Source organism: Acinonyx jubatus, chromosome C1 (genome assembly GCF_027475565.1).
Source record: "Acinonyx jubatus isolate Ajub_Pintada_27869175 chromosome C1, VMU_Ajub_asm_v1.0, whole genome shotgun sequence".
Classification (NCBI taxonomy): domain Eukaryota; kingdom Metazoa; phylum Chordata; class Mammalia; order Carnivora; family Felidae; genus Acinonyx; species Acinonyx jubatus.
In genome coordinates this window covers 84465427-84490786 of record NC_069381.1, presented here as the reverse complement: position 1 = coordinate 84490786, position 25360 = coordinate 84465427, and the positions used below count along the sequence as shown (strand labels likewise).

The following is a 25360-nucleotide window of genomic DNA, read 5'->3' as shown; positions in this document are numbered from 1 at the left end:
GGTCACACAGGCAGAACTGGGTGGTGAATGGAAGGGGCACAAGGGAAGCTTTTGGGTGCTGGTAAATGTTCTATAGCCCAATCTGGAAAGTGGTTTCATGGGTATGTCCACTTTGTGAAAATTTACTGAGCCAACCTCTCAAACCACCCACTCCCAGCTCATTGTATTCTACCCACACTAGCCTTCTTTCTGGGCTTCAGAAATGGTGTGCTAGTTGCAATACTAGGACCTTCGTGTGCCCACTGCCAAGGACACATATCAGGCTGACAGCACCGGCTCCTTCTCACCCTCAGGGTTCTGGCTCTCCTTCAAGAAGCCTTCCTTGACCACCAATCCAAAGGGCTTTCCCGCCCCCTGCAATCACCCCCTCACCTACCGCTCGTCTCCAATGTCACATCACCGTCAGAAATCATCTCATATAGGGGCACCTGGGTGGCTCAGTCGGTTAAGCATCCAAATCTTGATTCTGGCTCAGGTCATGACCTCATGGTTTGTGAGTTCAAGCCACACACTGGGTCTCTGTGCTGACAGCACAGAGCCTGCCTGGGATTCTGTCTCCCTCTCTCTCTCTGCGTCTCCCCTGCTTGCTTTCTCAAAATAAATAAACTTAAAAAAAAAAAAAGAAAAGAAAGAAAGAAACCATCTCCTATATGCACTTACACATTTGTTTATTGTCCTCTCCTTCTCCTAGAGATATTACACCCAAGGAGTACTCCTGTCTGTCATGTTCAGTGCTGCAACCCCAGGCCCAAGAGCACTGCCCGACAGAGAGCTCACACCTAACAAATATCTGTTGGATGAGTGTCACAAATATACTAAGCAATGTCTTCCACTCTTCGGTACATCAAGACACAGGCTTGGAAAGGAAAAACATGAGAGGAGAAGAAGAGAACAAAAGAAGTGTACACAGTCAAGTAAAGCACAATGCTACCTCCGGGGCCACTCAGAAGTATAAAGAAGATCGGACGCCTACCTTGATGGAGGTGATCTAGTAAAGCCTGGGAAAGCCCGGGAGTGATGCGGGCATTTTTCCAAGCTAGCACTATCAGAAATATTGCAAAATATGGAAGGTCTAGTGCTTTAAAGAAAGAATCTGCCTTCAGGAAGGTTCTGGCCTAAGCTTTAATGACTTATTTTAAGACTGATTTTGGGGCGCCTGGGTGGCTCAGTCGGTTGAGCGTCCGACTTCAGCTCAGGTCACGATCTCACGGACCGTGAATTCGAGCCCCGCGTCGGGCTCTGGGCTGACGGCTCAGAGCCTGGAGCCTGCTTCGGAATCTGTGTCTCCCTCTCTCTCTGCCCCTCCCCCATTCATGCTCTGCCTCTCTCTGTCTCAAAAATAAATAAACGTTAAAAAAAAAATTTTTTTTAAAAAGACTAATTTTAACTGAATGACTTTAATTAATGACTGATTTTAGTGCTTCAGTTATCCAAGGAAATCATTCCTGCACCTCGATTCTTACAGAAAAATACTTAGAAAACTATAATACGGACTCACACCTAAGGAATTATACTGAGTTTTCTAGCTTAAGTATCTGTAAGTGAAAAAAAAATACTTTTCTTTGATCTAGAGTGTCTGTGCCTCATAACCTCATTTCTTCTGTTATTATTTTGAGATGTGGCAGAGAGAGGAGGCATAGCAGGGAGGTAGGAGGGAGGAGTGTGCAGGCATGCGGTGGGAGGACTGTGGTATCTGACATCTCAGGAAAATTAGGTGCAGTTCTCAGCTACATCCCTTCACCTTGTAAGCTGCACCCAGCAGCAAGGTGACCATTTGGTAGGTACCCAGTAAATGAACATTCTTCCAAACAATGGTTTTAAGAGATTGATTGAATGTCTTTAAAGAACCGGGCTTATGGGTGTCTTGGTTTCTGTCTCCTAATGCTAAGGCCATGTACATATTTAACTTCAGCAAGCAATTATTACAACAAGCATCTGGTAGATACACAGCACCAAGCTCTATGCTACAGGCACACATAATGCAAAACAGAGGAGACTACTGAGAATCTGGTAAAGAATACACTTCTAAAATAACAGAATTACTTTAGTTGTATCTCATAGGCCAACCCTAGGGAACCTCTGTCTTCTTCAACATCCTATTCTTGGCTATCTTTTTTTTTCTTGTGATTTCTTTCTACTTCTGTATCATTCTTTGAAGCAAAGGTACAAATTCACATTTCCAGCACTATTTTCTTATTCCCCGTGGGACTGGCAACTAAAGTAACTCCTCAGTAGGATTCCTCAAATCCTTTTAACCATTTCAGATGCTTATGGCTTACTTAGAGCATCTTTCTGGGAAATCCATGACCATTCATTTCTCACCAACTTAAAACAATTTAAATGGAAAAAAATTTAATTATATAGAAAAGAATGTTATTCAAAGCACAGCCATCGCAGCATAAAAAGAAAAAAAAAATGAAATTTCTGTATGAGATATAATTGATAACATTTTAGAGCTGGACCTAAGTCAGCTAGTGTTAATTTCATCTCATTTTATTAATGGATAAATCTGTGATAATTCCAAAAATTTTAAGGGGAAACCAGAAAGGGTTGTTTTCTTATGAGTTAAATCTCTCCACCTTATAGGCTAGGGTTTGACAAATAGTTAATGAGTATGTGATTGAATGAATGAATGAATGAATGAATGAGTGAGTGACTTTATAAGCATTCTTGCAAATAACAGTAGTAAAGCTATTTAGCAGCATGGCCAGGACTAACAACCAGTTCTCTTTTTTCTTCCTTGGTAACTTCTCAGTTGCAGCTACTTTATTCATTTAGTTAGTTGTCAGGAAAGCAGCAATGTCACCGAAATCACTGACTGACCTTAGTTGTGTTTTTTTTTCATTCTGCTTTTAGACATGCAAACAAAAGAAAAGAATGAAAAGTGTCAAGTGGGATGACATAAGAAAATTGCACTGTAGCCAGATCACACATAAAAAATGACAGAAAAAAGGTAGGCAGAGATGGCTCTGTGATTTTCCTCTCTCACCTGATCTAAGAGATAAAAAAGGTACAAAGTTAGAATGCATTAGCTGTCAAACCAACAATATTCCATTAGAGGCACAGACTTCTCTCACAACACAGCCATTTTATAACCATGGGCTTGACATAGTCCACAACCAGGAGAACAAGAGGTAGAAATGATCAGAAAAAGGATGGGATACAGGAAGGAGGACCATATACTTACTCTTCCAGGAAGTGCTGCTGCGGTCCTATAATGGAGCCTGGCCGACATATTCTGATCCAAGCAATTATTTCCGCGTGTGTAAACCTGTAGTGTTTCATGACGTAACAGGCTATCAACGTCCCTGTTCTCCCAAGACCAGCTGCAAGAAAAGGAAACAGACCAAGAAATACAAAATAGTATAGCATATGAACCCACAAAAACACTGAAATCAAACCGTGCCCAAAACTGCAATGGTTTCCAGTATACTAGTGTTTTAAAGCCAGACGATAATGTAATGCTTTGTATGTGATGTGGGATTAAAAGATGATTCTAACTCTGGCAATCAAAAAGAATGAAATCTTGCCATTTGCAACTACATGGATGGAACTGGAGGGTATTATGCTAAGTGAAATTAGTCAGAGAAAGACAAAAATCATATGACTTCACTCATATGAGGACTTTAAGAGACAAAACAGATGAACATAAGGGAAGGGAAACAAAAATAATATAAAAACAGGGAGGGGGACAAAACAGAAGAGACTCATAAATATGGAGAACAAACAGAGGGTTATGGAGGGGTTGTGGGAGGGGGGGATGGGCTAAATGGGTAAGGGGCGCTAAGGAATCTACTCCTGAAATCATCGTTGCACTATATGCTAACTAATTTGGATGTAAATTTTAAAAAGTAAAAATAAAATTAAAAAAATAAAAATATAAATAAATTTTTAAAAAGATGATTCTAACTCAAGAAGTCTTCTAAAAATAGATCATATAATTAAAGGAAGCATATATAAGAAAATAGAAAAATCAGAGCAGGGGTCTTGAAAAACTATCAAGTTCAACCCCCGAGGGCCTTTGGGAATGACTGTCATTGTGAATATTGTTAGGCCAATGCTGGTTCGATGATAAACACTTGCAAAATATCATCTGTCAGGTGTCTCCACCCTCCCCATCCTTGGCCCCAACCCAGGCTGAGGTGAATCTACAGTTAACAGTTTGTCTGTGTGACCCCCTGAGTTACCAGTGTAACTGATGATATTATCACACCCAATTTCTTAACCTATTTAAACGGTTAAGTTGGTTTTTAACTTTATTTTTTTAATTTTTGAGAGAGAGAGAGAGAGAGAGAGAGCAAGCGGTGGAGAAGCAGAGAGTGGAAGACTGAGTATCTGAAGTGGGCTCCATGCTGCCAGCGCAAAGACCGACGTGGGGCTCAAACTCACTAACTGTGAGATCATGACGTGAGCCGAAGTCAGACACTTAACCGACTGAGCCACCCAGGCACCCAGGTTTTTCTTATAACTTAATTTAGAATAAGGAATCATAGAAACAAGTTGGAAGACACCATAGATGTCATCAAACCCCATCAACTACCTAACCCACAAATGGTTAGGTCAACACTACCTCTATCAGATAATCATCCTAACCTCCATTTCACTCCATCAGAGACCAGGATTTCATGATTTCCTCAGCCAGTAGGTATTGATGGAGCATCTACTATTTCCAGGTACTCTGCTAGGAGCTAGGGACACGTTGACAAATAAAAGAGACACGGACCCTGCCCTTGGGAGAGCACACAGTCCACTGAGAAAGAACAAAAAAGCAAAAAGAAGTGCTCGAATTTCATTTCCCCAGGCTCCTGCATTTTCTAACAACTTTTGTGTTGGCTTATTTTCTTTATGTTGAATCCAATCTCTGTTACATGAGATTAAGTAACACAGGTAGAAATGAATTTCCATGAAATACTGGTTATTATCGTGAACTCTGATTTCTTCAGAGTGTTTTTAACCATTGCTGTATTTTTTCCTCTCTCCAAAGAAATAAAGGTGATAGGACTTTATTTACATTTTAGCCAATCTTTTTTAAAAATACACATTGACTCCCTCCTTTTGCAAAAATATTCAAAAACTTTATCAAGCTAGAGACAGGTTCTCAAAAACAGTAGTGGTTATTCATATACCAGAACAAATGTGGCCCAAAGATATCAACCAATTGACTCATATTAGTATAACAAATGAGTATGGAATTTAGGACTAAAATCCACACACACCCCCACCATGGCCCTGATTCTCATCCCAGAATTCTTTCCACTCAGCTCACATTCTGTCACTCGTTTTACAGGTACTGACTGAGACCAAATGTGTATGAGGCACCGTGATAGATCTGGAAACAGAAATACGAAGACAAGTAGAATGCTTGCCCCTCACAAACTATATAGGGCTGAACCAATAATGCTTACTTACAAGCATTTTCTAAATCTTTCTACATCTGGTTTCTCAGAGTTAGATTCAGTACTGTAAATTTTTATTTAAGTATCACCCATGAGCAAGGCAGTATGCAGTTATTTTTCCACAACTTAAAATCTGTATCATATGCATTTTTTCCTATAGAAAAATAAAGTGGCTCTGTCTTTGTTTTTAAACATTAAATTCAGCCAGTCAAGTGTTTATTCAAGATGCCCGGACAGGGTTTTCGGCTCACAAGATACAGGTATAAGCAAGTATAGGATATAATTTTTTACCACGGTATCAGAGTGGCCATAGAATAGTAAGCGAGAAACAATACCAAAGAAATGAAGTTTGACCTGGAACTGGACTCTCAGAGGAAAGGAGAGGGGACCGCGTGAGCCACTGGCGTCTTCAAAGAATGTGTCATTGCTGACAAGGACTTTAGCAGACACTAAAGAATAGGAAGGTCATAGAATATTTTCAGCAAAGGGTGCGGTGTATGAAAGCCTGGCTGGTCTGGAGAATTGTAAGCGTGTGTCGAGTGCAGAATGAGGTTGGATGGATGAGAAAGGCCAGAATAAAGAACATCCCTGAGTCAAGAGGAGGGTTCCAGGCTTAGGTGAGGAGGTTCCAAAGACATGAAGGACTGCCGAGCTACTGTTAGGAGACCCCAAAGCCAGGTCCATGGTGCTCTGGGCACTGATTAAGTCACAGCACCTGCATATATGCGTTATTACTCCTCAGATATGTGGAGATGATGCTTTGATGAATGAAATTCAACTTGTTTAAGAAGAATTACAGAATTCGTGATATCAACAGATAATCAACATCAACTGCTATCATGCAAAAATCTGTATTTTTTCCTTTAACTAATGGAACGGGCAAAATAAAGCTGCCATGTATTTGGGGGGCAAGAAAGTGACATGATAAAAGCAGACGGATCTGGTGGCAGCACACGGGCCATGTTGGAAGGGCCAGAGAGCAGCTGGGGGGATGGGGCAGGAGGCTGAAGGAAGTTGAAGGGGGCACGGATAGGGCAGCGTGGACGTGGATGGAAGGTGGTGGAAAAAGGAAGAACTGAATGAGAAAGACATTTGGACTAGGTCACAGGGAAAGTCAAAGATGACTGATATTTCTGGCCTGGAAAACTGGTACAAGGTCAATTTCATCTATGAAAAGTCTGTCAGCACAGAGCCTGCTTTGGATCCTCTGTCCCCCTCCCCTTCCTTCCCCTCTCCCACTTGCACTCTCCCCAAAATAAACATTAAAAAAAGAAAAGGAAATGGGAAAGTTGAAGGCTTTGTTTTTATTTTTTTTTACATTTATTTATTTTTGGGAAGCAGTGAAGTGAGCAGGGGGAGGAGCAGAGAGAGAGGGAGACACAGAATCCGAAGCAGGCTCCAGGCTCTGAGCTGTCAGCACAGAGCCTGATGGGGGCTCAAATTCATGAATGCAAGATCATGACCGGAGCCGAAGTAGGGCTTAACCAACTGAGCCACCCAGGCACTCCAGACAGCTTTTATTTTAAATGTTTAAGAATCTTTTCCCCAGAAGGAAGGGTCCTTTTGTCAGCTTTCCCTAGTCAAAAAGTAGAGAATATTTTCTCTAATCTCTCCAGTACTTCGAAATATGCTATGTCTCAGCAGATCTTAGACACCATCAAGTCGTCTAATGGTGTAATATGCACCCTTATTTAAGTTCTACTAAGTAAGAAACAATTACTATAACATGCTACCATTGTTCAGATCCATCCTAGTTCCATAAATGTGAAAGTGTGAAAAAGCTGACTCTAAATCAGTGTTTCTTTCATTAGTGTCTCCTCCAGGTGCCTCTTTAAGACATTTTTTCCTGATTGTCCCCCATGATGAAATTTTACTGCCACAGTATACTGCATATCTCTTTATGTATTGTGTGTACATCTGTGCTTCATACAGAAAAAGAATGATAGGGGTATAGCTCAGTGGTAGAGCATTGACTGCAGAAAAAGAATGTTCCCCCCCAAAAAACAATTCTCCCCCTTGGGGGCAATAATGCCAGGTTGAAAATACACAGCAAAACTGCAAATAAGGGTTGCCTGGCTGGCTCAGTCGATGGAGCATGCAACACTTGAACTCACGGTTGTGAGTTTGAGCCCCACCTTGGGGGTAGAGATTACTTAAAAATGCAAATGAAATTATAATCAAGCTCATGATTATAGATGCTTGACATTCCCTTCCCTTCAAGCCTTCCTTTTTAAATATTATATTTACACTGTTCTGTTAGATGAAGGGTGTGTGTGTGTGTGTGTATGTGTGTGTGTGTGTAGCCTGTTTTCATCTGAAGTACCTTTTGCTCCAGACCAAATGTCAATATGCTTTAGAAAAGAGCAAAGTTTAATTATGGTCTCAGTGGGGCTCTCCCTTTAATGTTGGCGTTAAGAATAATTCGCCTTTCTGTTTCTGTCCAGAGCAGATACTCACTGCCTCTGTAGAGTTGTTAACTCTCGACATCCAGTGAGACTATAGGTGGTCATGGGGAAACACAGTGCGGCAGCCTGGGATAGGAACCTTGGCGGGAAGCTCGGTAGGAACCTGCATAGGACCCAGGGCGCAATGACCTTCCAGAGCCCCTCCTTAGAGTCAATGATGCCGGTGTCCGTCTGGAGAGGAGGTGGCCTTTCTGGAGGCAATGCTACCTCTGACCACTCCCCTCCCCGTGCAAGGGTCTCATTCTCTCAGTCAGGCTCCTAGTCACACACGCTCACAACCAAAAAAGGTGATGCAGAAAATTTTCAAATTTCTCTGAAACTAAAGTTGCTTCCCCGTTTTAAAAAGAGTCTATAATTTAGGTCTATAAAAAGAATGTACTTAGCACTCAATAGTTAGGAGCTCTTACCACAATTCAACAGAATAGGAACATTTCACTAAGTTTCTATAAAAACTTTAACAAATTTCTTAGAGCATTCATAATTAAAGGGCTCCCTGACACAGCAAGACAAGACGTTGAAAAGTATTCTATTTATACCCAGTTAAATGCTGATTCCCTTACAGTGGCGGGCACTTTCTGAAATCCTATAGAATATCAACAATCACATATCAGAACATCACAGTGTTCCCATTTTTTAAATTATTGTTTGTGCTAGAAATTTTCAGAAATTCATAGTCATCCCTTTTAACAACCAGAAGGTAAACTATAGATACTCAATCATCGGTAAGATTTCACACATTCCCAGCAAATTAATTTCTAGTTTGATTCTATATACAGCACTTTATGTTGAGGCAGGACGTATTCATTCTCTCTCCAGGAGCTATGAAAGTTCATGTGACATAGGATAAGATCCTCTCTCCCTCCTCCTTGTACTTCAATTAAAATGCTCAGTGCTGCTTCAATTCCCAGAAAATTAAACTGACTTAATTAGGGCAGATGTCAAAATAATTAACAGGCTATAGTAGATAAGTATGCTATTAAAAGCAATACAGCTGTAATTAAACTGAAGGTGTAATCTTTATAAAAGAATCCTACATGTATGTACAAGTGGAAGCAAATGAAATAACATTATCCAAAAGATGTCACCACATGTAAATGTGACCTTCCCATACAAGAACTCAGCTCGATGCTAACAGTTCTGATTTTAAATAAAAGTATAAAAACCTCTCCAGTATAAAATACACAGACACACTGTATTTTTTTTTAATGTTAACATTCACACATCTAGGATATAATACAGACAATATCTGTAATAAGAATGCTGAACACAAGAAGTTTCATTTTTATAATTTCAGTTAGGTGACAAATGCTATCAAGAGAGATGCTGATACCCAAAAAAATGAAAACACTAATTCAAAAAGATATATGCACCCCTATTTATTGCAGCATTATTTGCAATAGCCAAGATATGGAAGCAACGTAAGTGTCCATTGATAGGTGAATGGATAAACAAGATGTGATTGATATACACACACATGCACGCGTGCACACACACACCCACACACACACACTCTCACACACTGGAATATTACTCAGCCATAAAAAAGAATGAGCTTTTTTGCCATTTGCAACAATATGGAGGGACCTAGAGGGTATTATGCTAAGTGAAATAAGTCAGACAGAAAGACAACACACAATTTCACTTAGATGTGGAATCTAGAAAACAAAAACAAACAACAAAAGTAGAAATAGAACCATAAATACACAGAACAAACTGGTAGTTGCCAGTGTGGATGGAGGTAAGGAACAGCCAAAATGGGTGAAGGGGAGTGGGAGACACAGGCCTCTAGTTAAGGAATGAATAAGTCACAGGGATGAAAGGACAGCATACAGAATACAGTCAATGGTATCGTAACAGTGCTGTGTGGTGACAGATGGTGGCTATACTTGTGGTGAGCACAGCATTTAGACTCGTCCAATCACTAGGCTGTACACCTGAAACTAATGTAACACTGTGAATCAACTATACTTCAATTAAAAAAAAAAGATACTGAGTTTTAATGAAGCAACTATACTTCAATTAAAAAAAAAAGATACTGAGTTTTAATGAAGCAACTATACTTCAATTAAAAAAAGATACTGAGTTTTAATGAAGCAACTATACTTCAATTAAACAAAAAGATACTGAGTTTTAATGAAGCAACTATACTTCAATTAAACAAAAAGATACTGAGTTTTAATGACAGCTTTGCATTTCTTCTCCCATGAATTTGTCAATCTAAGCATGACACACAGATCAGCTCTATGAGTTGGTAATCATAAAATTAACTGACTAGGAAATAAGGCCAAATTAATCTGAGGAAAAATACTGATTTTTATGACACAAAAATACATTTTAAAAAAGGGCATAGGAGTATCTCCTAAATGTTGGTAGCTGCTGCAAGGCCATCAGCTCTGGAGTTCCACTGATACTTGAAATGCGAGAAACGCAGGCTTCTTCTTGTGCCTGGGCGATCTTTACCAACATGAGCTGGAAAGGCAAAGTTGGAGGGCCCACGGCCCACACCCAGGGCAAACCAGCTCTCCACCACTGCGACCTGATCACAACTGAAAGCAGTCTGCAGGGAGCCAACGCGTGGGCCCACACCCAGGGCAAACCAGCTCTCCACCACTGCGACCTGATCACAACTGAAAGCAGTCTGCAGGGAGCCAACGCGACACCCTCCTAACGGAGCCCCCCACACCATCCGAGAGACAGGACGTCCTGCCGGTCAGGGCCCCCCATCCTAAGAAACGGTTATAGGCTGGGTGGAGGCTCTGTTGACGTGGATGAAGCCTGACACAGGGAACCCTCATGCAAACCGGGGCCACGTGCAGCTCATTTCCATCTCTCTGGGTCCCCGGCGAAACGCAGCTCCCTGTCGCCGCTCACATGTCAGCCAAGTACCTCCACCTACTCAAATCTTAAACATAGAAACAAAGGCCTACAAAATGGTATTTCAATTTCTGTCAGCACCGGAGCCATGCTTGTCTGAATAAGTCAGTTAGAGCAGCACTAGGTACTTGAAAAGAACAGTACAATCAATCCCCAACACCTACTAGACAATTAGCATAAAACTACACAGAAACCAGTTATCAGACTTAAAATCGTGACAGCAGCGCCACCCAGTGGCACTAGGAAATGCTGCATGTAAGGAACTAGACTCCATCCCAGGGTGGCCAGAGAGGTCGCTGGTCGCTCAAATCAAAGACCCCAGTAAAATACCTCACACCATGCTGGAAAATCTAAAATGGAATTTGAGGGGCACCTGGGTGGCTCAGTCGGTTAAGCATCTGACTTGGGCTCAGGTCATGATCTCACAGTTCGTGGGTTCAAGTCCCACGTCAGGCTCTGTGCTGACAGCTCAGAGCCTAGAGCTTGCTTGGGATTCTGTGTCTCTGTCTCTCTCTGCCCCTCCCCTACTCACTATCTCTCTCTCTCTCTCTCTCTCTCTCTCTCTCTCTCTCTCTCTCTCAAAAATAAACAAACATTATAAAAAAAATTTTAATAAGTAACTAAAATGGAAATTGATCCTCCTCAGAGTCTAACAACCAGGCTTAGAGAAAATGTTATTTCATGTTTTCTGAGTAGCCAACACAAGGGCACCAGATAAGATGCAGAATGTATGTTCTGTAACATATTTGAAACATACTAAAAAAAAAAGGATTCAATATTTATCAAAAATTCAAATTTAACTGGGCATCCTGTATTTTTATTTGCTGACTCTGGAAACCTCAGGGCTCCTGTAATCTGAAGGACTCCTGCCCCAAAGTACCCACCCCTAGAGAGCAGAGATTCATTTATATAATCAAGTCTTTCAGTTCACTCAAAGAGGCAGGAACACATCTGCAGCAAGTAAGAGCTGGCTTACCCCAGGATGGTGCCATCCACTAGCAATGGGCAGGGAAGACACTCTGGTTCATTAGGCAAAAGACTAGCTAGAGAAGGGGGAAGTAGAGGGCAAAGTGGGGGTCCAGACGGCTGGGTCATAAAATGGGAGCATGAAATGTCAGATGGGTGGAGGACGGTAGAAAGGAGAAAGGCAGTTCTGGAAGAAAGAGGAAAAAAAAAAAGCTAACAAATAAATAAATAAATAAATAAACAAACAAACTAACTAACTAACAACTCTTGCCTCCTGACAACTGTACTTATCTAAGCTGTTCCTGCCAGTGCATAGACCGTGCTACTGTGATTTCCCTCATTGTGGGGCCTGGTGTCAATGAGCAGGGCTTGGTAAGAGAAGGCCAGAAAAAGTGCCTCCACCGATTATCCACATCCAGGCAAACCTTTCCTTAGGAAGGAATTATTTAAATAGGTTTGTGTTCCAGTTTTTTCAAACAAAATAAACTCGTGTTCTTTTCCCTAAGATTCTAACTGGTTTTGTTTCGCACGATTTGCTGTTTTTGCCTCATCCCCTTGCAGAACCACAGTGACCACCAAGGCCTCACGCACCTTTGCAGTGAACCGCAATCGCCCCATCCGTGTTCTCGCAGATGTTCAGGAACCTTCGCACGATGTTGTCACTGGGCGTGCTGCCGTCTATGAAGAAGAGGTCATAGTGCTCGAAGCCGGCGTCTGTGAAGCGCTTTGCCTCGTAAATCTTTTTGTTCAGCCTCACGACTGCAGTCACGTTATGCTTTTTGAAATAAGGAAAGTAGGCTTCAGGGGCGTGCAGAGGATAGCCTGAAGAGAAAACGGAGCTGTAAGCACAAGGCAGGCGTTCCACCTTACACACCCAGAAGCACAAAAGCCCTTCACAATAAAGTTCATGAATCTCAACAGAGCCTAGGAAGAAAGTGCATTTCCCAAGAGGTCGAAGCACATTCCTAAGGCAGCAGCAGTCTGAATAACTGGAAAAAAAAAAAAAAAAAAAACACACCACAGGAGAGGAAAAACCTTTTCTGAGTATTGGAAATAGCTCATGAAAAGTCAAACCTCCACCCATAGGATTCAAATCCTGGCAGCATACGTCTCCCAAACTGAAACAAGGAGCTTCTGGATGCCCTGGAATGTGCTCAGTAGGCCTGGAAAGATTCTTTGTGCTGTTTCTTCCACTTGACAAATACTTTTCAATTACAGTTAAACCCCTTTCGACAGGGGATTAGTTTCCATCCATAGTGCAATCCGTGCCACAAAAGAGATTAATAATTATTAAGCACCTACCATGTGTAAGTAACCATCGAATATGACTTCTTTAAATTCTCAAAACAGCCTGTTAAGGTAAGAATAGTTCATCCCATTTAAGAGACTGAGAAATGAAAACAGTTTAATAATTTTTTGTAGACATTTTCTCTTTTGAGGGGTGGGGGTACAGGTAGTGAGCCTCTAAACCCCCTTTTGTTTCGAATGGGTCCAGCATCATGTGAGTATTCCCAGGAGCTACAGACCTAGACTTGGCCAATCAACAGAGGTGACCCCTGGTGGCTTTGGCCACTGTAGCCCTTGCTCCCAGCCCCAGCTACTAACAGGGGACTCATTTCTCAGCACCCTGATTACCGCATCTGGAACTTCTTCAGGGTTCATGGACTCACAGCATACCAGGTGAGACAATCTACTCAGAACTCATTCAGGGTGGTGAGCCCCACACAAATGGGCAGCAGCAGCCTGCACAGTGAACCAGCAATGGCTGCCCTATGACCTTGGCTACATTTCTTGTTGCCTCAGACTCTGCCTGTGCTGGTCATTTCCTATATTCTCTCAGCTGAGAGCCAACCTTCCCATGCTGGGGCCAGGGTCTGCAGATGGCATTTGCAGCTAGCTTCCTGTCAGTTCAAAAAACAGGAGGCATGAAGCATAACCAGAGTGACTGGAGGCCAGAGGAAGGAGAAGGGACTTCCCTGTGGGGGCCAGCAAGGCTTCGGCAGCAGAACACAGGAGCAGCCAGAGCTCCCAGCACCAGGCTGCAGCCCAGCCCCTATGTATCTGCTCCTCAGCCCCCAGTTGCAAACACCAGCTGGGCAGCATTCTTTTCCCAGCTCCAGATACCAGCCTGGCTGCCCTCCCAAGACCCTGGCTGCCGGTGACCTCACTTTCTCCCTTTTTAAAGGCAGTAGCTGTTTCCTCCATAACATTCTGGTTTCCTCAGTGTGGTCCTTTTCCTGTTTAGCCTTCTCTGTAACGAATCCCTTGAATGAAACTCACTCCGTTTGAAATGGTGTGGTTTCCATTTCCCTGTCTGGACCCTGCTGAGACGTGATCTCCTTTGGATCCTGTTCGTTTTCTACGCCTCACTCTCCAGCCTTCCCTTGGAGGCTGTGAGATCCCCAGCGTAACCCCACGCAATGCCTTTTTGGTTTAATTTACCAGAGATGGGTTCTGTTACCTGTAACCAAGCCCTAACTGGTCTACCTGGCCAAGGTCACACAGTGGATGGAGGCAGAACTGGAAGGCAGGTCGAACTAATCCACAGCCCAGATACGTCATGTTTACAGGCCATGCTGCTTCCGAGCAAACAGGTAATACAGGGCTTATTTTCCATCTTCGGTGTAGAAGCAGTAACTTACACACACACACATTTAGAGAGAATGGGTGCTTTTCTACTTGGAAATAACAAATCTGTTTTCCTACCAGGCTCAACTTATTTTCCAGCAACAGATTCACAGCCTAAAGGAGAAAAGAACTGTGGTCGGTAGAAGGAAACAAGAGCTTTCCTACCATGGAAGAACGGGAAGAAGAGGACTCACAAACCTATGGGAAGCCTTCCCTTGGTGTGGTAGGCTGATGAGCACTTCTGACCCTGGGTTCCTAGCATACCTGGTACCTTCGTGATGGCACCTGTTACCTGATGTGCTATGGCTGGTTTAGCGTCAATCCCCTCCCCTCCTCTGCCAAGACTGGAAGAATATTTCTTTTCACCTATTAATTTCCATCAGGAGTAAATGGCATTATAGATAATATACCTAAACCAACTATTAAGAGAAACTATGTGTCCATTTGGATAAAAAAAAAACCCCAAAACACTGGACAGTTATCCAAATATGGCAATAGGATACAGAAATAATAATGATAATGATAATAATCATAACTAACATTTACTAAGCACTTACTCTGTGCCAGGCACTAAACTTAAGTGCTTCAGATAGGTTATCTCATTAAACCTTGCAATTAGTCAATTACTGCTGCCTAGAAAAGTGAACGGGCTCACACACACAGCTGGTAAGAGACAGAGGCAGTATCTGAACCCTGGCAGTCAGAATCCAGGGCCTGTGCTGGGGCCGATTTCAAGTAAGATCCAACCTGATTCTGTTAGGTCTCCAAATAAAGGAATATTACATGAACATTAGAGGCTGCACTTCCTAGAGCTGGTGAGCATGTTTCTTTAAAATCCCTCAAACTCTTTCAAGTCAGCTGTAACCAATGACAATGACAATATCCTACAACCTCTGAACAACTGTGGGTATTATCACTGCATTTGGGACTGATTTTAGCAACGTGCAGAACGGAGCATTCATCAGCCCCGTCCTCTAATTGGCCGCTAGATGGCGCCCTGGCATCAATAAAGCACAGGCAGAGCCCAAGAGCAGAGTGAAATCTGAATTTCAGAGCAGAGAGATTTAAAATTCATCTCTTCCCAGCCCCTCATTTAAAGCTGAGAAACTGAAGAACAGCAAAGGACTAGTCCACACAGGCATTATTAAGAGTAAAAACCTCAAAATGGGCAGGCAAATGTAGGACGCGATAAAATGTTTATTAGGCTAATTAATGAGAAAAATGTAATCAGAATATCTGCTATCTAATAAGCACCTATTATGTGCCTGACGCTGTGCCAGACACTTCATATAATATCTCTAATCTTCACTACATGCCTGCATTGTGCATCCTATTCCCCCTCGCCCCCCCCCCCCCCCCCCCCCCCCATGTGGTATACAGGGAAACTGAAGCTCGGAGAAGTTGACGGGGTCTGGGAAGTTCACACAGCCAGTAAGGGGCAGTCAGGCTCCATGGCCCAACTGTGCATACCTGCTTCTGTCATGAAAGGATCAGGCTGAATCGGCTTCAAATTGTTGCAATTCCCTCTCAAGCTTTCTCTCTGTTCTTTTTCTTTCTTTTTTTTTGTTTTGTTTTGTTTTGTTTTGTTTTGTTTTGTTTTAAATAGAGATAAGAGGGACATTGCCATCGGAGAGTTTGGGGGATTTTTTGGAAAACTGGAAATCCGAAATACGTTTAATTCTACCACTATATTATTCACGCAGCATCTCAAATTTAAGCAAAAAAAGGTAGAGCTCAACAACAACAACAAAGGTAAGGGCCCTTCTCTCCCTCACCATCAAAATAATGTGAACCAAGACAACTGTAAAAATTGTATTTGCTCTCTGTGGACACAACACACACTTGAGACTCTTCCAATGCATTCTGCCCAGATCCCAAGATTTTAGGGCTTCTTTTGTTACATCCTAACAATGGCTATTGGAGTGTTCATTTTTTTAAAATCTACCTTTTCTACTAACAAACCCCTAAATGACTTTCAGCCTCCTCAGGAAACACAGAGTTTCTCAATTAAAAAAAAAAAAAAAGCACCCAGATTACACTGTAATTGGATAAAGTTTATTAATCCCATCACACAATTATTTTCTTAAGCTCAAAAAACATTTACAAAGTAGTTAAAGCCCTTTTACAAAAACTACAATGAAGCTTCTAATGAATATCAGATCTTAAAATGGGGAGTCCAGCAGAGTATCAATATTTACCAATGACAGCCTTAAGTGAGAATGTTCTAGGCATCATAAAAACCAACAAATAGTAGGGGAGCAGCCCTTTCAGAACTTTTTTTCTCGATGTAAGAGAGTACAATATATGCAGGGGGTGGGAGGGAAAGATGTAGATAGAGCAATATTTTAAAGGGCTTATTTCTAGATTATATAATTACAAGTGACTTTCCTTTACATTGCTTAAATTTTCTGTAGTGAACATGTACTTCTTCTGTAATAAGATGAAAAAGAACATAGAATTTGGAATCAAAGAGACCTGTATTTGAATCCATGCACTGCCACTTTCTGGCTGTGTAAACCTGGGCAAGTCAGGTAACTCCTCTGAGCCTCTATCTTCTCTTCCATAAAATAACTACCACCTCCCCCAGAGGGTGGTTCTGATTATTATGAAGATATGTGCACAAAAGGCTTAGCACCATTCCTGGCATATAAGCAAATGGTAGCTACAATTATTTCCCAGTATTACAATATGCAACCAAAAAGAATTTTTAAAGATTTTTGACAATTAAGGAAGTACAGTCTTTCCTTTATAAAATAAATAAGACACAGGGATGTAATAGACAGTGTAGGAAATATAATCAATAATATTGTAACAACTTTGCATTATGACAGATGTTAACCAGACTTAAGGTAGGAAATATAGGCAATAATATTGTAACAACTTTGCATTATGACAGATGGTAACCAGACTTAACGTGATAACCATGTCCTAATGTATAGAAATATCAAATCACTATGTTACACACCTAAAACTAATACAATATTATAGGTCAACTGTTATTCAATTTAAAAAAGTTGTCACATAAAATATTCATAGCCTTTTATCTGCTGATTCTACTACTTAAGAATTTAGAGAAGAAATGAGAACTACAAAGAAAATGCATGAATGTGTTTGTCAACCATGACAGTTTTAAAAAGAGAAAAACTGTAAATAATGTAGATTTCATTCAAAAAGTAATTAATTAACAGCATTATGGCACATTGCTGAATAATATACAATGCAGTCATGGAAAAGTATAATGAAAATCTACATTTACTACCATGGAAAGAAGTCTGTAATATGTGAAGTGAAAAAAGCTGATATGAGACAGGAATCATGATGCTATACTTACAAAGAAAGAAAGGTTTACTTTTATAAGTGTGTGTGTGTATTCCACTGGAAGAGGGGGAAGTGTGTGCAAGCAAACACAGAGAAGCAGATGGAAAGAAAATTAAAACCCCTATTATCCCATCACCAACTATTAACCCTTGAAAACTTGGGTAGAATTACAGGTCATTTTTATGCTTTTTTATTAATTCATCTGCATTTTATTTTTTCATATGTATTACCTCTCAAAATATTTTAAATGATTCTTTCCATTACACCTCTCATCTTCTCTTTAAGAAAATGTCACAAGGGGCACCTGGGTGGCTCAGTCTGTTGAGCATCTGACTTTGGCTCAGGTCATGATCTCTTTCACGAGTTTCAGCCCCACATCAGGTTCTGTGCTGACAGTGCAATGCCTGGAGCCTGCTTAGGATTCTGTCTCCCTCTCTCTCTGCCCCTCCCCTGCTCTCACTCTGTCTCTCTCTCTCTCTCTCAAAAATAAACAAACATTAAAAAAAATTTTTTTAAAGAAAAAGAAAATGTCACAAAACACGTGAATCTTAAATAGCAAAACTCTTTCAACTTTGTCAAATGAACACCCGCTGACAAAGCCACTACTGAAACCATGCACCTACCAAGATGTTCTGGGTCTGAGTCAGATTGTTTTGCACAGGAGGCCAAAGGTAAGTGTAATCAATCCTGTCTTGAAAGACCAACCACCAGAAAGCAGTTTCCAGAAAGCAGTTGTTAGGACTAACAACCCTCATGACAGAGGGTTAGTTAGTCAATGTCTGGAGCAAAGTTCATTAGCAAATTCATGAATGAGAAGATGTAATTCTGGCTTCAGTACAGAGGCCTCCTATTTGAGAGCTTAAGTCTCTAGACCCGCCTTCCCCATCACAGGGAAAGCATGATTCAAGGAGAGTTCCCTGGAAGGTGTGTCATGGGCGTGAACTGAGGAGCATATGTGTGGGAGTGCAAACAAATTAGCAAATCTAAATGCATGAATAAAACGTACAATGAAACTAGAGTTTAGAATTAATACTTGGGATGATGTGGGATTCCTGAGTGGCTCAGTCGGCTAAGTGTCCAACTTTGGCTCAGGTCATGATCTCAGGGCTAGTGAGTTTGAGCCCCTCGTGGGCTCTGTGCTGACAGCTCGGAGCCTGGAGCCTGTTCAAATTCTGTCTCCCTCTCTCAAAAATAAATAAACATTAAAAATTTTTTTTTAAATACTTACGATGATGATAATGCAGAAAGAATAAATCTCAATCAGGGGTTTTTGGATTATGTTCCTTCAAAACACGGATGTTCCACTGAGAACAAACTGAGGGTTGATGGGGGGTGGGAGGGAGGGGAGGGTGGGTGATGGGTATTGAGGAGGGCACCTTTTGGGATGAGCACTGGGTGTTGTATGGAAACCAATTTGACAATAAACTTCATATATTGAAAAAAAAAAAAAAAACACTGATGTTCCAGAGCTGTGAGCAGATAAGGAGCTATTGTGTTCATAAGTGAAATTTTTAAATTTTATGTACTCCTCCCATAAATTATCCTTAAATCTTTGGTGCCTATCAATACTTGTCTTCTAGGAAGGTAACAGATGAAAATAAGTAGAAAATAAACATTAAAGGGAAAACTCACGTAGCTGATCATATGTCATTCAAGAGGCTTATTTTTTTGTTTTGCTTTTTTTTTTGGCGTCCTGAGTATATATGCCCCTGGCTATACCTATACTGCAAATGAGTAACTTAATGACTGTCAGCTAGAAAAGTATTCTTGTCATCATAATGGAACTAAATAAATAGATCAACATTTATTTGACGTAATAAATAATACAAAAATAAATAGATCAACAATAAATAGATAACTAAATAATAAATAGTGGCAACATTTAGAAGCCAAGCTCTGGGATGGAGTACTAGTTCCCCCATTACTCTGGACAAAACCCTACTCATAAGCCTCTGTTTCTTCCTCTGCAAAATGGAGATAAATGTACCTATACCTCATACAGGGTTGAGTGTGCATTAAGTGAGATAATGCTGTGATTAGCTAGTAACTAGTGCACAGCAAGCACTCAATAAATGCCACCTGTTGACACCACCATCATCATTACTGTGCCACATGATGTTCCCCAGAGCATACCTTGACGTAGCACCCCACCACCAAATCTCAGAACAACGGACAAAGTGCAACATCTGCTGATTTGTTTGACCAGTTTGCTTCTCAGATTCTTCTTTCATAACTGGGTCAGGCAAAGTGAGCATCCTATTTATGGCAATCTAAAAATTTTCTAGTTTTTAAACAGTGATTATTTACCACCTACTAAACTATAATACTTAACACACTAATTACTACTGTTCAATTTTTGACTAATAGATATTCTTTGGAGAATATTATCAAAAGAAAGGATTATCTGAAGAAATTAAAGAAGATGAACTGAAATAAATGTTTGGATGGTAAAGTAAAGAAAAACCTACCATTTTCAATTTTGCTTTTTGGATGTGGTCCACTAAATGCTAAAAATTTTCCTGGAACAATCCAGTTGAAGTCACCATTTTCAACTCGCTGGCAGAATTTTGTGAGAAAAGAGAAGAAAAATATTTTATAATTCTTATACAACTTAGGAAACCCTTACAAACAAAACTGGTTTTTACTCTGTTAGTACTATTGGACGTACATGAAGACAAAGTAATATAGCTTAAAATAAAAACATGCATCTGATTCTCAAAATTATATTTCAATACACTTCAGAAAAAGTTTTCTGTAGACTGTATGAAAAGTTAGGAAAACTTTATTTAAAGTGGGGGTACTTTGCTTAAAATAATTTTGTGTTCTGGCTACTCTGCAATGACATGAGATGAAAACAAATATTACTTGTCCCTGCAATAAATAAAAGGGCAAGAAGATAAAGGACAGAAAATATAAGCACTTTCTATGAACATGGTAAACATATTTTAAAGAATGAAAAAAAAATTATAAATATCAGGGTCATAGTGAACACACTTCCTTTTTTTTTTTTTTTTTTTTTTTTTCTGTTTTTATAGGTGGCTACTGTTGTCAGGGCTGATTTTTAGACTGGGAAACAGAAGGAGACAAGAGTGAGAACAGAGGATCATTAAACCCTCAAGGTATACCACAAACTCAAGTCAGCCAAGGTCTGTGGCAGGAGTGGCAAACCCAAACAGCGACACGGGTCTGACAAGAGACATAAAGGCAGGTGCGGGGCGCCTGGGTGGCTCAGTCGGTTAAGCGGCGGAATTCGGCTTAGGTCACGATCTCACGGTCCGTGAGTTCGAGCCCCGTGTTGGGCTCTGTGCTGACAGCTCAGAGCCTGGAGCCTGTTTCAGATTCTGTGTCTCCCTCTCTCTCTGCCCCTTCCCCACTCATGCTCTGTCTCTCTCTGTCTCAAAAATAAATAAACGTTTAAAAAAAAAATTAAAAAAAAAAAAAGGCAGGTGCTCCTCAGTTCTGGCTAATTTAGTCACCTTGCAGGAAAGGCTAACTGAATGTGGCTGATTTTCTGAATGCATTTTCAGGTGAAATCTCTCTGTATGTAATGTTGACTATTTTAAGTTTTTAAATATTATGAAACTAAATAAAACACACCTGCGGGTCGACTTTGATCATCAGTTGTCAACCTCTGGTCTACACTCTCTAAAAGATCCTCAGAAAAGGCCTGAAGACCAGCATCCTCCCCCTGCTCCATTATCTCCTCCACGGTCTTCCTTCCCAACATGCCTCTAAACCCATGGAACACTGGGGCAGGGCTGAGGGTACCCAACATTTTGCAGGGAATTGGGACATATCTGTGCAATGCATCATAAAATACATGTGTCGCTTCTCCACATAAGCATTCTTTAGCCCACCTGCAAACCGCCCCCCGCCCCCAGGCCCACCTTCTCCTCCCCATCTCCACCCTCAGGGCTCTCTAGCACTGCACAGATACCTCCCCAGGCTGGGAAGGAAGGCAGTTCTCTTTACTGGGCCAAGAGTATCCATTAAAAAAGCTCTCTCCTCCACCACTACATGGCAAAGACCTCAATGGTAGGAACATTTATCAAATACAGTCTACACTCTACCACAGGAGCTCTTAAGTATTTGTTAAATTAATTGGGAGTAATGCTATCAAGGAAACCTGGAACCTCTACTTTATTTATACTACCATTATCATTTCCCATTTTCATGAAAATCAAAAGTTAGCTGTACAATTTCTATGTTTCAAATGAGATGTTTCTTTCTAGTTAGCAAAAGTTATAAAAATGAAACTTTTCATGACACTATAAATGTCTGAATTGTGTTCATCTAACTGTAATAAATATAATGTCCCCATAATGCCAGAAATAAAATCTTAGGAATACTGTGAGTGCTATCACATGCCAAGTTATATCTCAGGTATAACTATCTATTTATAACAATTTGAATAAAGAATCTAATATATAGCTCTATGATAATTAAACTTTTTCTTGTTTAAAGAAAGCAGTCTCTAATGTTCCAATATCCCTCTTAAATAATTAATAAACTTAAAACATTACTTAAAAATTCAAAAATAAAAGTATGCTCTAATCATCAAAAGGCTAAACGCAATTCTTTATGAACAGTAAAAGAAAACAGGTTTCTATGTTCACTATTTCTGTATCCTTGACCACTAGGTAAGCCTAGATAAATATATTGTGTTACATCTGTTAATTTGGATTACAGACATCCATTTGGTTAAACAGTAACCTTTTATAATCAATCATATGGAGAAAGGCAATGGACTCCCTAAGATACATTCACTCACAAAACAAAAGAATACGTTTGCAAATCTGCCTACCCAAAAAGATAAACATTAGGTAATACTAGACTATATTCAGTAGCCTGGATAAGGCTGATGGAGTAAACGAAATTTGGGTCTCAGATCCAAATCTGAAAAGAGTTAATAAGGAAGTTACAGCTTTTAACTGACTAATGTAACATAAGCTTACTTTGTTAAGGTTCCCAAATTAATATTTGTGCCTTCTATCACAGTGAATGATACAAATGTCAATATTTATCAATAATAAAATATTTAAGATGACACAAATTGGTTTTCTAATTAAATACACACACACACACACACACACACACACACACACACACTTCAAAGAAATCTAAATCAGACAGGAACTTAAGGTACTTTCCAACCCTACCACATTTTATAAACAAACATCTCAGCAAGGGTGAGGCAAGAGGATGGTTTTACCGCTTACATTCCAAAGCCTACAGCCTACCAAGTACTACTTAGGAAAACCACACATTCTTCACTATAATAAAATTAAAAAAAAAAAAACAAAAAAACTGAATTCCTGAAACTGATACATTTAAATGTTAATATTCACTTTACTACAGGAGTCTTCAGTCTACAAAAGATTCGCCAGGTTTCTTTGAAATAGTTAACTGTGCTGGTGCATTTAAAATATCATCTGAGGGGCTCCTGCGTGGCTCAGCTGGTTAAGCATCTGACCCTTGATCTCTGCTCAGGCCTTGATCTCAGGGGTGTGAGCACAAGCCCTGCCCAGTGTGGAGCCCACCTTAAATAAGTAAAAAATAAATGTTTGGAAAACAAAGAACTCAAAGTTGCTTACAAAAAAGTAAATAGCAGTATTAAAACTGAAAAAATAAGGGCGCCTGGGTAGCTCAGTCAGTTAAGCATCTGACCCTTGATCTCTGCTCAGGCCTTGATCTCAGGGGTGTGAGCACAAGCCCCACCCGGTGTGGAGCCTACTTTAAACAAACAAACAAACAAACAAACAAACAAACGTATGTTTGGAAAGCAAAGAACTCAAAGTTGCTTACAAAAAAGTAAATAGCAGTATTAAAACTGAAAAAATAAAAAAAGTAAAAGTAACTGACTTGAAAACATAAATTTTTACATCTAAGAAATATATCCATGCCAGTAAGGCATACCTCTGTTGTACTGGTCACAAAATATATTTTTCAGTCCAAATGCTGAAAATCAATTGGCCTTACACCACTGTAATAGACAATAAAATAGAAAAGACAGACCTTGAGCTTAACAAGTACAGGATTGATCCCCTTTATCAACAGATAGGTTTCCTAAGACAACATGGACAAACTGTTTTTAAGCACATTTCAACATTCATTAAAACATTTGCTGAGCCTAGGGGCGCCTGGGTGGCGCAGTCGGTTAAGCGTCCGACTTCAGCCAGGTCACGATCTTGCGGTCCGGGAGTTCGAGCCCCGCGTCAGGCTCTGGGCTGATGGCTGGGAGCCTGGAGCCTGTTTCCGATTCTGTGTCTCCCTCTCTCTCTGCCCCTCCCCCGTTCATGCTCTGTCTCTCTCTGTCCCAAAAATAAATAAACGTTGAAAAAAAAAAATTTGAAAACATTTGCTGAGCCTTTATTATACATTAACGACTATCACTCGGTGTCACACATAAAATAATAAAAAGTATCTTCTCTGTGATCTTAAGGAGTCTGAAAGCAAGTGGGAGTGACCAATAACAGTAATAATAATAGATGCAAATACATATTTACCACCAACTCTGTACTAGGCACTGCTCATTCAGTCCTTACAGAAATCCTATCAGGTGGGCGCTACTCTAGTCTCTATTTTACCCATTGCTACAGACTGAATGTGTGTGTCCCCTCAAAATTCACACATCAAAACCTAATCCACAATATGATGGTATGTGGAGGTGGGGTCTTTGGGAGGCGGTTAGGTCATAAGGATGGAGCCCTCACAAATGGGACAAGCATCCTTACAAAAAAGACCCCAGAGAGCTCACTTACCCCTTCTACCATGTGAGGACCCAGGGAGAACACGGCCACAGATGAAGGCCACCAGACACCAAATGTGCTGGTGCCTTGATCTGGGATCTTCCAGCCTCCAGAACTGTGAGAATGTTTGTTGTTTAAGCCACGCAGTCTATGGTATTTTTGTTACAGCAGCCCAAACTAAGACACCCATTTAAAAAAAAATAAAGAGGGGCACCTGGGTGGCGCAGTCGGTTAAGCGTCCGACTTCAGCCAGGTCACGATCTCGCGGTCTGTGAGTTCGAGCCCCGCGTCAGGCTCTGGGCTGATGGCTCAGAGCCTGGAGCCTGTTTCCGATTCTGTGTCTCCCTCTCTCTCTGACCCTCCCCTGTTCATGCTCTGTCTCTCTCTGTCCCCCAAAAAATAAATAAACGTTGAAAAAAAAATTTTTTTTAAAAAAATAAAGAATTGCATTAAACTTTGAAACGTGGGGCGCCTGGGTGGCTCAGTCAGTTGAGTGTCCAACTTTGGCTCAGGTCATGATCTCATGTCTGTGGGTTTGAGCCCCACATCAGGCTCTGTGCTAACAGCTCAGAGCCTAAAGCCTGCTTCAGATTCTCTGTCTCCCTCTCTCTCTGCCCCTTCCCTGCTCACTCTGTCTTTCTATCTCTCAAAAATAAACATTAAAAAAAAAGTGCTATAATAGAAGTATGTAAGAGGTTTAACAGTGGCACAAGACTATTTGAAAAATCAAAAAGAACTAAAAGTCTCTTTTTATTCATTAAAAAGCACCTTCCTTGGGGCGCCTGGGTGGCTCATTCGGTTGAGTGTCCGACTTCAGCTCAGGTCATGATCTCACAGTTTGTGGGTTCAAGTCCCGCATCAGGCTCTGTGCTGACAGCTTGCTCGGAGCCTGCAGCCTGCTTCAGATTCTGTGTCTCCTTCTCTCTCTCTCTGCCCCTCCCCCGCTAATGCTCTGTCTCTCAAA

At 40.8% G+C, this 25360-nt stretch overlaps 1 protein-coding gene across 8 annotated transcripts in view; it reads right to left on the bottom strand.

The window, feature by feature from the left end:
- CDC14A (cell division cycle 14A) overlaps positions 1-25360 on the bottom strand; it is a 204711-nt gene that overhangs the window by 84179 nt on the left and 95172 nt on the right. For all 8 annotated transcript variants that reach the window (XM_053214524.1, XM_053214526.1, XM_053214527.1 and 5 more), the window contains 3 exons: positions 20116-20203; positions 12293-12523; positions 3188-3326 (listed from right to left, as the gene is read on the bottom strand). In XM_053214524.1, coding sequence (XP_053070499.1) covers positions 3188-3326; positions 12293-12523; positions 20116-20203 — 458 coding nt within the window. The remainder of the gene's footprint in view (positions 1-3187; positions 3327-12292; positions 12524-20115; positions 20204-25360) is intronic.